The sequence below is a fragment of the Ornithorhynchus anatinus genome, chromosome X2, assembly GCF_004115215.2.
Source record: "Ornithorhynchus anatinus isolate Pmale09 chromosome X2, mOrnAna1.pri.v4, whole genome shotgun sequence".
NCBI classification, from domain to species: domain Eukaryota; kingdom Metazoa; phylum Chordata; class Mammalia; order Monotremata; family Ornithorhynchidae; genus Ornithorhynchus; species Ornithorhynchus anatinus.
Genome location: NC_041750.1, coordinates 16161055 through 16176062, shown reverse-complemented (window position 1 = coordinate 16176062; position 15008 = coordinate 16161055). Strand labels below are relative to the sequence as shown.

Below are 15008 nucleotides of genomic sequence, written 5' to 3'. Positions count from 1 at the left end.
ACCTGCCCAGGAAAATTACTGCCCCAGGAAAGTGAGCCATCTGCACTCCATGGTGGGGCTGAGCTGGGTATTTGGTGTCTACAGGGTCGAAGCTTCCCAATTTACCTTCACCAGTCCTGCTAGGTGGCTGGAGACAGTAGTTAAGAGGACTTTACTACCTATTATTCATTCCACAATCTTTAGTCATATTCAATCTTATTTGAAACATGGAGCAGTAATTTTAAATTTAAGATATCATTCCAGGTTCCCCAAACTAATTTTCCTTGACATTCCAAGCTATCCTTCTCTCTGTTAAACAATGTATTCAAACCAAGACCAGGAAAAGTTGAAAAGTTAATTGTGTGGAAGTTAGTGAAAGTACAGCAGCCTAATGGAAATGCCAAAAATGAAGGGATGGCATGAAAATACCTTTGAGTTCTTCTGTTATGGCAAAATCTTCAGCAATTAAATAACATCTAGGAATGTTCCCTGCACACCCACACACCCAAAGGATATTTTCCTAGAAGGTCTGTCACGAGGGTTCTGGGAAATCATACATCAGAATGATCTCTCAATTGGTGGGTTCTTGATTGAAGGAGTTTTTCTTCCTACTTCCTCTCTTCATTTTCTAAGACATTTGTAAACTTTCCCTTATTGACTTACAGCAATTAATAACACAAGATCATCTGTTGCCACCACTCCCAAATGAAGCCTAAGGCAGGAAGAGAGGAAGCTTTGATCTTTTGATTATCGTTTCATTTCTCCTCCCTCTTTCTTGAATGCTTGCTTCCAAAGGGCTCAAGAAAGTAGCTGGAAGCTCCCAGCCTTGGTCAGGCATGGGTTCAAGTGGTGAGTCCAGAGAAACCCTGGAATTGTAAGGGAAAGGGGTCCTGAAGCCCCCTGGGGAATACCCCACAGTCTGTTCTGCTAGCAAGTTCCCTGTAGAGTCTTATGACTGTTTCTATCTGCCCCTTTTTTCCCAGGTGAAGGAGGCCATGCAGAGAATCCATGACAGAGGGAACATAGGAAAATTAATCCTGGATGTAGAAAAAGCTCCAACTCCTCTGGTAAGTGCGAAGCCTGTCTATGCCAACCTGGGTGGGCTGCCGACTATAGTGCTCCACAAAAGTCCTTACCGATAAAAAGGTAGAATCAACAGTCACGATGTCTTATTCTGATTCCTTCCATGAATCCTAAGTGAATTTCTCGCTCGCCAACAACTGGTCGGAAACAAGGTATTCATTTGCATTCAGTCACGGAGCTGCCTAGCCATCTGTCTCTCTACAAGGAAGCCCCTGTGCTTCCCAAAGATTTCACTGGATGTTTTTGGATCAGGATAAAACCCATATTAGTGCCCTAAAATGCAGGAGGCAGAACAAACATGGCCTTGCCACCAAAGTCTGGAAAACTCTCAGCCCAAATAATCAGGCCCAGTGCCCTAAGTCTTCTGGCCATGTGAGTTCCTGACCAGATCAGCTGCTGAAAATTGCACAAAACATTTATCAGAGCCACATAATGCTTTAAATGCTCCTTGTGTGATTTTTCTTACTCTTAGGCTTGTGGAGAAGTTCATCCTTGTTTGAGGAAAGCTACAAAACTGTCAGGTGGCACAATGAGATCATTCAATCTAAACTTGCTCTGTAGGAATGGTTTGGGCAATTTTTTTTTCTAATGAGGAAGATGTCAGACTCAAATCTAGATGGATGACTTAGAAAAGAGATGGGTAATTAAGTTCCATTTTCCAACCTTCAGAAACCAGGAGTCAACACAATTTCAGGACTCCTTTGCTCCAACAGGTAGACATTCAATATAGGACTTGAATTCTAACAGCCTAATAAACCAGACAATCATGGGACAAATGTAACTCCGGTTATAAACGACAATTGCTGATGGCTTTGGGGCCAAAATTCCCTGATGCTAATTTTCTCCTCTATCCCTGATACTGTCCCTCAGGAGAGGCTAATTTTAGAGTCGGTTGCAGTTTCAGAATAAAAGCTGAGGAAGCATCAACTAGCGCTATCAAGGACAGCCAAGGAACAGCGAGCTCCCTCTCCAGACTCAGAAAATTACTGATTTATTCCACAGCCTTATGTCTTGGCTGTCTCTTCTGGAGAGCCAAGTTGGGGCCGAAGCAGGTGTCGAGGCCCTGGCTTCACCCATCTTTCAATCAGTAAATAGATATTGAAAGCCTACTGTACTGTGCCAAAAACTGTACTGAGTGCTTGGGAGTGTATCATAGAGTTAGTGGACAAGGTCTCACAGCCAGTAACCTCAAGACATGATGGAAAAAGAAGGTAAGGTTTGGGGAACAGCTGTTGCAGAAGGCTCCCCCCCGCTCCTACCATAATTCTCTTCCCTCTCCCTATTCCTCATCTTTTACCTCTTTTTTTCTGCCCTTCCCCAAAACTCTTTTCTGAGTCCCCTTCCACTTCTTAATTTAAACTCAGTCCCTCTGAGAACTCATTCATCCCCTATGTGGATGACCCCGAAATCTACCTCACAGGCCCTGACCATCGAGGGAGTTTTACATGGATAATCCACCAGCATCTCAAGTTCAGTATGTCCAAAACTGAACTCTTCCCTTCCAAATCTTCTCATCACAATTGACAGAACCACCATCCTCCCCATCTCTGAAGCCTGTTACCTTGGCATCATACTTGACTCCTCTCTCTCAACTTTTATATTCAGTCTGTTAGTAAATCCCGTCTGTCTTTCCTTAACAACATTTTGTGAAACCTGCTCCTTCCTCTCCAAACAGCCACAACTTTGGGTCAGGCACTTGTCATAGCCCAGCTTCACTACTGCATCAGCCTTCTCACTGGTCTCCCAGTCTCTAGCCTCTCCCCTCTCCAGTCCATACTTCACTCTGCTGCCTGGATCATTTTTCTGAACCCATCTCCCCAAAACACTCCATTCCTCTTTGAATTGAACAGAAACTCCCGACTATCAGCTTCAATTAATTTAAAGGCAAGGAAATAGATAATTGAATCAAGAAGATCAAACAGAATGCGAGTGTGAGGCTTTCAAACAGAATGTGACAACAACATATTTGGCTTCAGACCAAATATTAATTATAACAATAATTATGGTATTTGTTAAGTGCTTACTATGTGCTGAGCACTGTTCTAAGTGATGGAGTAGATACAGGGTAATCAGATTGCCTCACTTGGGGCTCACATTTTTTAATCCCCATTTTTACAGATGAGGTAACTGAGGCACAGAGAAGTTAAGTGACTTATCCAAGGTCACGCAGCAGACAAGTGGCAGAGCCGGGATTAGAACTCATGACCTCTGACTCTGACAGCTGTAGTGCTGTCCAAACGTTTCTACAGCTGAGACTTGAACTACACACAAAAGCCTCACATGATTCCTTAAACAGTTCTCTCAGTGCCATTTATTAACTCCATTAAATGACAAGGCAGGATCAAAGACACTGAACTTCTAGGATGAAGTCAATCTTCTAGCATTGACCTCAACACAGCTACACTGGGTGGAACACATGAGAAGAATGAGTAAGAGCAGAATACCTAATCATCTGCTCTACAGAGAACTGAAATTGGGAAACCAAAAACCAAAATTAAGGAGGGCCCAGGAAATGTTTTAAGGATTCAGTAAAACTTCAAAAAATGTTTCAGCCCAACTGAAAACTGGGAGTCAATTGCCAGTGATAGGCCAGTATGGCAATACTGCGATCATAAAAGACATGGCCCTTTTTGAGTAGGAATGAGAGAGGAGTCAAACTCAAAAATAGTGCCAGGTGCTGCAAGCATCAGAAGTGACAGCACATCAGACTGCCTTTTTGTGAGTACAATGTGGTCAGTACTGCGGATCCCATGTTGACCTTTTCAAGCACAGACGCACACAGTAGGTGAATTTCACTACCAGAGGCTACTTTGAACATGCAGGACAAATCTCTCTCTCTCTTTTTACCTCTTTATTTGTGTGTGTGTGTATATGTGCATATATATATATATATATATATATATGTATGTATATAACCCAACCAGGTCTCTCCCTTTTACTTATCTACTCTCTTCCCCTACTACACACTCGCACTCTCCACTTCTGCTGACCTCTTGCTCACACCCTTCCCTCTTCCTGAAACTTCCTCCCTTTTCAAAACCAGTGAACCACAGTTCTCCCTATCTTCAAAACTCTTCTGAAATAACATCTCTGAAATCACAGGAGACCTTCCCTGATTAATTTCCAATCTCCCACAATTATATGTCCCCGCCAACCCTTCCTTTTCAGCCCTTCCGCTCCATTTTATGCACTTGGGTACTAACCACCTCTGATAGCACTTACATATCCTATTATTTAAGCATTAAGTCTTAAATATATCCCCCTTTTTTCCCCTTATTCCTACCTGGATATTATTTTAGTGTTGGTCTCCCCTACTCTACTGTAAGATCCTTAATGGCAGAGATCGTGTCTACTAATTCTATTGTACTCAACCAAGGACTCAATACAGGGCCCTTCACAGTATATGTTCAATAAATATTATTAATTGATATTATTACTATTAGCACAGATCTCTGGAGGACTCCACTAATTGCACTTTCCAGCCTGAAAAATGGCCATTTAGACCTATCAGCCAGTTTTTAAATCGATAACTAATTTTTTTTAACAGGCTTTTAGTGTGAAAACTTGTCACAGACTTTATGAAAATATAAGTACATTCCACCCACGGCTTCCCCTATATCCCGGCCAGTTTCAAAAATTCTCTCAGATCAGTGTGGCATCATTTTCTGTCATCAAGGTCCTATTGTTTTTAAGTAGGTGGTGTTTTTCAGATAGCTCATAGATCCTAAGCTTGGTTATGGATTTTACTAATTTTCCAGGGATGGAAGTGAGACTTCCCAGTCAAAAACCTCCCTCCTACACACGCCCGGTATCACTTCTGGAACCCTTTTCATAGATAAGAGTTACATTAGCTATCTGCCTATCCTCAGCCCAGAGGCCTCTGGTAACAATAGACCACTCATATTAATTGTTCCACAGTTTCCTCTCCAAATTCCTTCAGAACTCTCAGGTGGAGGCCACCAGATCCCAGGGATTTTTTTTTTTTACATCTAGCTTCAGTCTGGTCTAAAACACCCCCTGTGGTCGCCACAGTCTGATCCCGTTCCTCTGCCTTGTCTGCTATGAAAAACACCATCTCTCTCCCATAAAGACCTAGCTAAAAGTTAACCGAGACTCTAGGAAATCTCCCTTTCATCCCTGAGTGCACCTTACGGTCTACAATCATCAATCAGCTCACACGGATTCCCTAACCAGCTTCCAGCCTCTGATATATTTGAAGACTCTTTGGTTATTGGCTTTAGCAAACTCCTTTTAGCCCTGCTTAATTTCCTGGCTGACCTGCCACTCCTTTGGGACTTTCCTGTTCTCCACCTCGCTGGGGTGAGCTTTCCATTTTTGAAAGCTTTTCTCTCAGATAACCGCTACTACTAGGCCAGTTGGCCATGCAGGTCTGCATTCTGATGGTCTTGTTTGTTTCTGAAGAGCCATTCGGTGCAGCCTTATGGGGATCCCTTTGAGTGATATTTTCCCTCAACCCCCGGCCTCAGTTCCCTTCATTTTTCTTCCCACTCCAAAAATGTCCAAGGCCACCTCACCTCTCAGAATAAAGTCTCAATCCAACTTTTTGTGACCATGTACTTCTAAAACAAATGCAGCTTCAGGAACAGTGGGTCAGTCTTCCATCGGGCCCTGGATCTGGCTTTGGATGTGATGAGGGAGAGGAGCATTTGAGCCCAGAAGCACTCACCGTTTCCTCCGTTTGCCTATAGATGGCCAATGACAGCACCGAGACTAGCGAAGCCGGAGAAGAGGAGGAGGATCACGAGGGGGATGGAGAAAACAAGGAGCGCATGCCATTTATCCAGTGATGACTCCATGCCGCAAAGGTGAACCTGCAGGCGCATTTGGAAGAAGGGAATCAGGCTGGGAAATCTATTCTGTGCACCAGTGAACAAATGCTGTAGTACAGTGTGTGTTGTATTTGTCTGCCGTCAGCCGAGCTATAAGCCGTTGATCATCGTTGTTTTGGAACTTCAGTGCCATCTCCATTCAGTGCAGCACTATGGTGTCCCTTTCGTATGATGTTTCCCCTAGCCCCCATCCCCTTCATTTTTGTTCCCTCTCCCAAAGGGTCTGATGCCACCCCAGCCTTTGAAGTCTTTTCAGCATCTCTGTCATGAGAAGGCAGGGGTTCAGCTGGAAACACTTTTGCAGGTCAGGGGAATTGCCATACCTGAAGAATTTTCTGAACCACTCATCACTCCAGGTAGCTTTAGACAGATCTCTCTTCCCACTGAATCTGTTATTTCACCATATCGAGCAGTACCCTTCCGCTAGCACTTCCAGGCATCGAAGGCATGGTTTTCAACTGGTGAGTCTGGCGATAGAGAAGGCTAGAAAAAATATCTGGTTGGGTACCATGGGCTGGGATGACATCAGATATAACCCTCCTCTCTGGCCACTGTATTTCATCTCGTACTTCAAAGATGCCTCATTTTTAATACAAGAGTAGGTGTTAGAGTGCTTCAAAGAGAGTGGCAAAAGTCTTAACTGAGAGAGTGTGATTATTTCCGTATTTCCACATTAACCTGACAAATGAAGTGGTATTTCATTAATGGCTTGACCTGCCATGTTTAATGCTCGTTCCCTCGCTGTCAACCATGCATTTTTCCTTGTTCCTTCATTAACCCAAATAGTGTAGTATTTGGATGGGATAATAACACCTTCCTCACCAACCCTAATGCCAAACACTCTTACGGCTACATGAATCCCAGTGAACAGCGCAGAGTGAACAGCATGGAGCTTCTGGACAGCCCTATCTGAGCTGCTGTATTCCACCTAAATCAGCAACAGACTGATCAATCTTGGTTCTGGGAGGGCTCACTCACTAAAGAAAAGTTCAATCTTTGGTACTCAATCAAAAACACATCTAACACACCTACCTCTCTATGGCAGGAACAGTCACCTGGAAGTGATCTCATCTTTTTAAGCTGAATTTTTTCAAGGAGGTGGTTCCCCTGTTTTGTCTGGGTCATAGTCCCCTAAATGGATGGCTCTGGCCCCTTACAAACACAGCATTAGTTGTGCAAGTGATGGTGACCAGTTTCCGCCCCCCCACGCCCGACACCGAAAAAAAGGAATCCACCAAGCCCTACTTTCTCTGCTAAACTCAGTACAGCTTTCCAAGGATGCATGGGACAAAATTGCACTTGCAGAAAATCTTGCCTGAGAATGAATCCTCCTTTTCCTTGGTCTGACTCTGGGTTTGTAGTGGTGGCGAACATCTCTTGTAACAAATATTGATCTGACATGATGGAATAGGTATTGTGAGCAGATATATTTGGCTGTAGTCAAGTTAGGCTGATTTCATTTGCCAAGCACGGTCACCTCTCTGAATCAAGTTGGAGGGGTTGAGTCAACTCCAAACTGACCAGAGTCCTTCTTAGACCAGGATATTCTCTCAGACAACTGAGGAAGTAAAGTAACAAGCCAGTTAGATTGTCACGATTAGCTACTACCCAGGACAATCACTTCCTGAGTTTGGATTTAGCTACCATTCAGTCAGGACAAAATGTACCTTGGCATGTCAGGAAAGTGGGGAGAGAGTGATAATGAAAAATAGCCACTTCTTTGTAGTTCTTTCTGATCATTTCAAGTAGGCCCACTCACAGTCCAGAAAATAATAGCAAATGAAAAAATAAAAAGTGTTCCTACCCTCCAAGTACTTGCTGAAACTCCACAGAAAGTAACGTCATTGACCACGAACGTGTTTAATCAGCATGCTGCTCTACATCACTCCTTTGCAGAATGCTGCCTCTCTTTGAAGTTAGAATTTGCCAAACCCAAAATCTGACCATGGTATTAGGATAAAAAACAAACAAAAAACGTGTGGAAAATTTACTTCGATTCTCATTTCAGACACCGTTTTTCAATCCAAGCAGTTGTTTTTCTGAATCAAAAGAAAAGATAAGCTCAATTTGCCTTAAGGAACTAGGAAGGCCTCTCTGTAATTGGAGCCTGATTGAAGTGAACCGAAACATTGTTTAGTTGTATTTGTTGCTTTAGAGCTTTGGTTATATTGTGCCTACAGAGCATATTATGTTTACAGAAAGAAAAAAAAAATAAAATATTAAGCATAGCATTACGTCGAGTAGTGTCCTTTGTCCAAACTAGCCAATGGCCAAACCTGATTACAAAAAAAAGTGGATCGGAGGTTTGATTTCCACAAAGCCGAACAAATGCTGCATCAAACACTATACTCATAAGATCAACTGGAAGCACTACACTGGGGAACATTAAAGATACTAGTTTATTCTACTATGAAAAGTAGGGACAAGTAAAAACAGTGGCATGCCCAGCTAATTTTTTTCTGAAAGATTTCAATTATGTCTAATGATTAGGGCCTGGGCCTTCAGTAGCAAATTATCCAAATAAATCAGGCCCCAAAACACATTTTGACCTTAATAATCCAGGTTTCCACAGCAAGTTTGTTGGCTTTTCCCTGAAGTGAAGGGTTAATCTCTGAGCATTTCCAAAATGTTTGCAACTTCTGCCCACCCAAATAATTTTAAATCATTTTCAAGCATTTCACCAGTCCCCACTCTCCACAGAGGGTAGAAATGTTTTGGTTCACTCACCTAGTTTAAACAACCCAACTGACACTATTTTTTCTAGTGTACATATATGAACCTAATTCTTTCTACAGTGGAAGAATCCTCATGTCTTTGTCATAAAACAAAGAGCAAATGCCAATGCTGGATCAGACCCAAAGTCCACCCAGGCCAGGATTATGTCTCAGACAGTGGCAAGAAACAGGACAATTGAAGGAACCATGTGAAGTTTGCTTTCCTGGATATCCACCCTGTTGATTAGGGACAGACCATCTACTATCTCCAGTGTCTCCCTTCTACATTCCTAACTTTCCTCGTCATAACCCATTATGGATTTATCCAAATTTATCTTGAACCTAATGCTATTTTCTGCCTGAGCAACTTCATGCCAGGCAAAAAAATTCATATACTTCCCTCTCACCGAATGAGGAAGGATTTCCTCTTGCTTGATTTGAACCCAGCCCTTTTGCTTAGGTTATTGGGAAAAATCCAATAATTTTTGAATCCGTGTTTAGCGACTACACCCGGGACATGTCTGCACATAGAAGCATATTGTCTTCTCTTATTGCTAAAAACTTTGAGGTGTGAACAGGCTGGAGGAAGAGGGGCGGTGTTTCCTGGCAGGCCCTGGCTGCTTCTGTGCTTGAGACAGGTTGGCTGCTAGGGCTCCCACTGCTAGGTCAGAATGCCCTCAGTCATTCACCATCAGGTCAGACTGCTGCAGTCACTGCTGATCTCTCTCCTCCTTGGAAGCAGGCAGGAGGCTTCGGCAACTCTTCTCATGCCAGGGCAGAGATGGGATTGGGGGCTGAAATACCGGCTATTGTTCTCTTACTTTGAAGGACTGCTGGCGGGTTAGAGGAGAAATACAATGACCCAACCTGCTCTTTTTCGTCGCAAATTGTGAAGATTTTTATCTTGTAACATCATTTGGGGATAGGGGGACCAAATCCAAAACTTTATTTTAGGCCTATTTTCTCACATGGCGAGTCACCTAATAAATTTTTCTGCTCATTGAGATCCGGCCTCTCAGGGTTAGGTCAGTGAAACCCAGAGCGGAAAGAACCATTGATACCAGTTGTGCGAACAGTTTGTGCAGTGTGCTCATAAAGAACAGCAAAGCCAGTCTGGCATGTAGTGGGGGAGAGAATAGCTCTCTCAGCTAAAGGAAGCTAAATGTACAAACTATCCTCTAATGAGATAAGAGAGATCTTCGAGTTATCTTTCTCTCTTTTTGACTTACTTCAGCAAGAGAGAGCAGCCACTTCAGGATATGAATGAATATGCAGGCATTGTCGGTATGTGGGTGAATGTAGTGGTGATAGTATTTATTAAGTGCTTACTGTGTGCAAAGCACTTAACTAAGTGCTGGGAAAGAATACCCAGGGGCAAATTAGGGTCCCTGGTTCTCAAGGGCCTTACAGTATATGAATAAAGAGGGAAAAGGAACTGATGACAGACACCTAAAGAGAAATGAAACAATAAAAAACTAAGACATTACAAAAGACCAAGACAAATGCAGCCTATGACAAAACAGTAAGGAACTATGGCTAGAGAGCAGAATTTGGGGCTCCTCATGGTTCAGAGTCCAATGGTCACAGCTGCCATGACCTTCCCAACATTCTGCGTTTTGTGGAGGCCTCATCCTGCTGTTGCTCGTGTCCTCCTTGCCATGATGGAGCAAAGCAAGGTGGGAAAGAGGTCCTGTGATGACACTCTGGGGCCCAGGATGGGTGGCCAGCGAGGTAGTACAGCTGTTCAATGTGTCAGAAGCCATTGTGGATATGAGTGTGTATCTGTGTGGGTGTGGGTATGGCTTTGTGCAAAGGCCTACCCCACAATGCAACAGAAGGACCTACAAGATGAATCAATCAATAATCATGAGTACCATCGATTGAGCCAATCCAATAATAATGATAATAATAATGGTATTTGTTAGGCGCTTACTATGTACCAGGCACTGTACTAAGCACTGGGGTGGATACAAGTAAATAGGGTTGGACACAGTCCCTGTCCCACATAGGGCTCACAGTCTTATTCCCCATTTTCCAGATGAGGTAACTGAGGCCCAGAGAAGTGAAGTGACTTGCCTAAAGTCACACAGCAGACAAGCGGCAGAGCCGGGATTAGAACCCATGACCCTCTGACTCCCAGGCCCAGGCTCTATCCACTACGCCATGCTGCTTCCTAAATGCTGGGCAGGGGGTGGGAGGGGCTGGCAGGGGCTGGGACCTAGCTTAGTAATAGGCGAGGCTAATGGGGAGAGGCTGGCTGGTTTTGTGAAAGTGCCCAGTGAAGGAGTCAGGACCTCAGGGGCCGGGAAGGGAGTTGGGTTGGGAGCCTCGGGCAAGAGCAGTCAGTCCCTAACTGCACAAGAGCAGGCAGTCCCTATCTGCATTTCTGCTCCCAGTATGGACGGATACTATGGTGATGAAACAATCCGGTTAAGCTCTTATTGTGGTGCTTTGCACACCATAAGCGCTCAGTAAATACGATTGAATGAATGGTATTGAGGAATTGAGACAGAGCAGTTATAACAGCCAGGGAGTGCTCGGTTCCCTCTCTCCAGCGCTTAGAACAGTGCCTGATACATAGTAAGCGCTTAACAAATACTATAAAACAGATACCTCGGCCTCAGAAAATGCCCACCCCAGGTGCCGACTTCCCAGAAGGGGTAGATTCCCCAAAGCTCCACTGGGGAGCCTCACCATATCCAGTGGCTCAGGAGTTCTTGCAGAATGATGAAAAAGCACAAATGAAATTGAGGCATTCCCGGACTTGACATACCATTTAGGAAAAAAAAAATAAAGCCGAAGAGTTCAACTAGAAAGAGTTCAATTCTCCGGGCCTCTGGCCATCAGACCTAGGAGTTGTGCCTCGCAGGAGCCTATGGGGGTGCTCAGACAGATGAAGGCCACGCCCTAAGCAGAAGCTGCCGTCCCTAAAGTCCATCGCCAAGACCCTCCTCAACAACCGCTACCGCCTCCGGCACCCAAATTCAAATACCATTGATTGATTACTCATCGAGCACTTACCCAGTGCAGAGCACTGGATCAAGCATTAGAGAGAGTACAGTTCAGCTAGTAGACCTGATCCCTGCCTTCAAAGAATTTGCAATCCAGCAAGAGAGACAGATACTAAAGTATCAGGTAGGAGGAAGCAATAGAGGATAAAGATACATACAGAAGTGCAAGGTAGGAGTTGTGCTTTGAGTATGCAAGTGTTAGGTGATGCACAAGAGCTGAAGTGGCAGTTCGGAGGGAATGATGTGGAGATTAGAGATTAATCAGGGAAAGCCTCAATCAATCACTGATATCTACTGAGTGCTTTCTGTATGCAGAGCATTGTACTAAGCAGTTGGGAGAGTACAATATAACAGATTGGGTAGACATGTTTACTTCTCACAAGGAGCTTATACATACCCCACCTTGATTTCTGCATCACTCTCCTTGCTGACTTCCCTGTCACCTGTTTGTCCTCACTCCAGTCCATACTTTCCTCTGCTCCCTGGATCATTTTTCTACAAAACCATTCAGTCCATGTTTCCCTGCATTTCTCAAGCACAACCATCAGTTGCCCATCTACCTCCTCAAACAGAAACTCCTTACCATCAGCTCTAAAAAACTCAATCACTTTGTCCCTTCCTGTCTTACCTCACTGATTTCCTACTACAACCCAGCATGCTCACTTAGTTCCTTTAAAAACCAACCTATTCAACATACCTCAGTCTCATCTACCCTGTGGCTGACCCCTCACCTACATCCCGCCTCTGGCCCGTAACACCCTCCATCTTCAGACGACAGACTATCACTCTCCTCACATTCAAAGCCTTATTAAAATCACATCTATTTCCAAGAGGCCTTCCCCGACTAAGCCCTCATTTCTTCTTCGACTCCCTTCTGCATCGCCCTTGCATTTGGATTGCACTTTATTCAACCTACCCTTCTAGACTGTAAGCACCTTATGGGCAGCGAACGTGTCTATCAACTCTGTTACATTGTACTCTCCCAAGCACTTAGTACAATGCTCTGCACACAGTAAGTGCTCAATAAATACCACTGACATAAGAAATGAGAGTTTATAAGGACTTTGAAGATGGGGACAACAGTAGTCTGGTGGTTTTTGGTTTGTTTGTTTTTCTGGTATTGGTTAAATGCTTAGTATGTGCCAGGCACTGTACTAAAGGACAGGATAGATACAAGCTAATCAGGTCGGACACAATCCACGTCCCACATGGGGCTCACAGATTTAATCCCCATTTTACAGATGAGGTAACTGAGGCACAGAGAAGTTAAGTGATTTGTCCAAGGTCACACGGCAGACAAGTGGCAGAGCGGGGATTATAACCCAGGTCCTTCTGACTCCCAAGCCCATGCTCTATCCACTAGACCATACTGCTTCTCTGTTGGTTATGAAGTGGGAGGGAGTTCCAGGCAGCCAAACAGCGGTGGGAGAGGTAAAATGAATAGGTCGGCTTCAGAGGAACAAAGTGTGCTGGCTGGGGTGCAGTGGGAGAAGAGTGAAAAAAAGGAGGGGAGAGGGAGCAATAAATGCCTTAAGCCACATGTCACATTTGTCCTGCTCACACCATCCCTGGAATCATCACATCCAAAAGCGGGCTCCAAACCCCAAGCAGCTGAACTCTAAGCTCCTGGAGAACCAAAATGTCCCCAGGGAGCTCTACAGCAACAGCACCAAAACCCTGTCCAGACAAGAAAATCAAGCCCCATTTCCCAACATGCACACGATGAATGACCATTCTCTATGATTCTGTATTCCAGGCACCTGTCAAGACCTTAGGCCCAGCCAGAGGGATTCATCAAGATTGATTCGATGCAAATGATATAGAGATTAAAGGCCTACTTCCAAATATCTATTGCACCAGCAGCGTCTTGAAACACCCAAGAATTGAGACCGAAGTGTGGTTTTCAATCAATTGTATTTGAGTGCTATTGGCAGAGCGTTGTACTAAGGGTTTGGAACAGTACAACAGAATGAGCAGACATGTTCCCTGCCCATGAAAAGCTTACAGTCTAGAGAGGAGACAGGCATTAATATGAATAAATAATTTATGATGTATAATTTAAATTTAAAGATTTAAAGATATGTACGTATATTTAAACCTATATTGCAACATGTGAAGCAATGTAATGTGGTCTAGTGGCCCTGGGAGTCAGAGGACCTGGGTTCTAATCACAGCTCCACTACTTGTCTGCTGTGTGACCTTGGGCAAGTTGCTTAACTTCTCTGTGCCTCAGTTACCTCCTCTGTAAAATGGGGCTTAATAATGTGAGTCATTCATTCATTCAATCGTATTTATTAAGCGCTTACTGTGTGCAGAGCACTGTACTAAGCACTTGGAAAGTACAATTCAGAGTTCCATGTGAGACACGGACTTGTGTCTGATCAGCTTGTGCTTCGTACATAATGAGCGCTTGACAAATACCATTAAAATAAAGAAATTAAAGAGCATGCATGACAGTAGTGAGGTGCCGAAGCAGAAGAGATACAAGACTGATCTTGTCTTGTCTTATGCTGTCGAGTCGTCTCCGATCCATAGCGATGCCATGGACACATCTCTCCCAGGACACCCCACTCTTCATCTGCAATCTTTCTGCTAATGTATCCATAGAGTTTTCTTGGTGAAAATATGGAAATGGCTTACCCCTGCTTTCTTCCGTGCAGTAAACTTAAGTCTCCGCCCTCGACTCTCTCCCATGCCGCCGCTGCCCAACACAGGTGAGTTTTGACTTGTAGCAGGTTGCCTTCCACTCGCTAGCCACTGCCCAAGCTAGGAATGGAATGGGTAGGCCTCTGCTCGACTCTCCCTTCCATAGTCGAGACTGGTAGAGTACTGGAAACTCTCCAGGTGCGATCCTGAGAGGGAGCCAGGACTAATCAGACTTCCAAAAAACGAAAAACTTCTACACATCGTTGAAGACATTCTATGGCCCCGTTCACACCATCCTGGAGCCTCTGAAGAGTGAAGATGGCTTCAGTATCATCACAGACAAGAAGGTAATCCTGAAGAGAGGCGAGAACGTTTCAGTGTTCTCCTCGACACACTTTCGACTCTTAAAGAGGAGGCCCTGTTAAACATCAAACTTTCCAGCATGTGATGACCCAGCACTTGTCCCCAAGACCGGGGAAGTCAGCGCAGCAGTCAGAGCCGTGAAAAATGGAAAAGAAAAGCACCTGGGCCGGCTAAGGTACCTGTCGTGATCTAGAAGCACGGAGGGATCTCACCCTGCTTAAGCATCTATACAAACTCATCCTCAACAGATAGAACACTGAGGAAATACCCCTGGTTCTCCAAGATACCGCCACCATCACCATCTTGAAGAAGAAAAGAGAAAGATCATACTGTAGCAATTATTAAGACATCTCTTGGTGTAT

The 15008-nt window shown here is 44.2% G+C and overlaps 1 protein-coding gene and 1 non-coding gene across 2 annotated transcripts in view; one reads left to right on the top strand and one right to left on the bottom strand.

Annotated features, from left to right (window-relative positions):
* Positions 1-8146, top strand: part of VAT1L (vesicle amine transport 1 like) — a 91861-nt gene extending 83715 nt beyond the window's left edge. Inside the window, exons 8-9 of the mRNA XM_029053110.2 lie at positions 963-1046; positions 5772-8146. Of these exons, the coding sequence (XP_028908943.1) occupies positions 963-1046; positions 5772-5870 (183 nt within the window). The 3' untranslated portion in view covers positions 5871-8146. The remainder of the gene's footprint in view (positions 1-962; positions 1047-5771) is intronic.
* Positions 8147-14361: 6215 nt separating this feature from the next.
* On the bottom strand, positions 14362-14499 carry LOC114807511. Its single transcript, XR_003755571.1, has one exon. It is a non-coding gene; the product is annotated as a small nucleolar RNA SNORA7 (small nucleolar RNA).
* Positions 14500-15008: the final 509 nt, after the last annotated feature.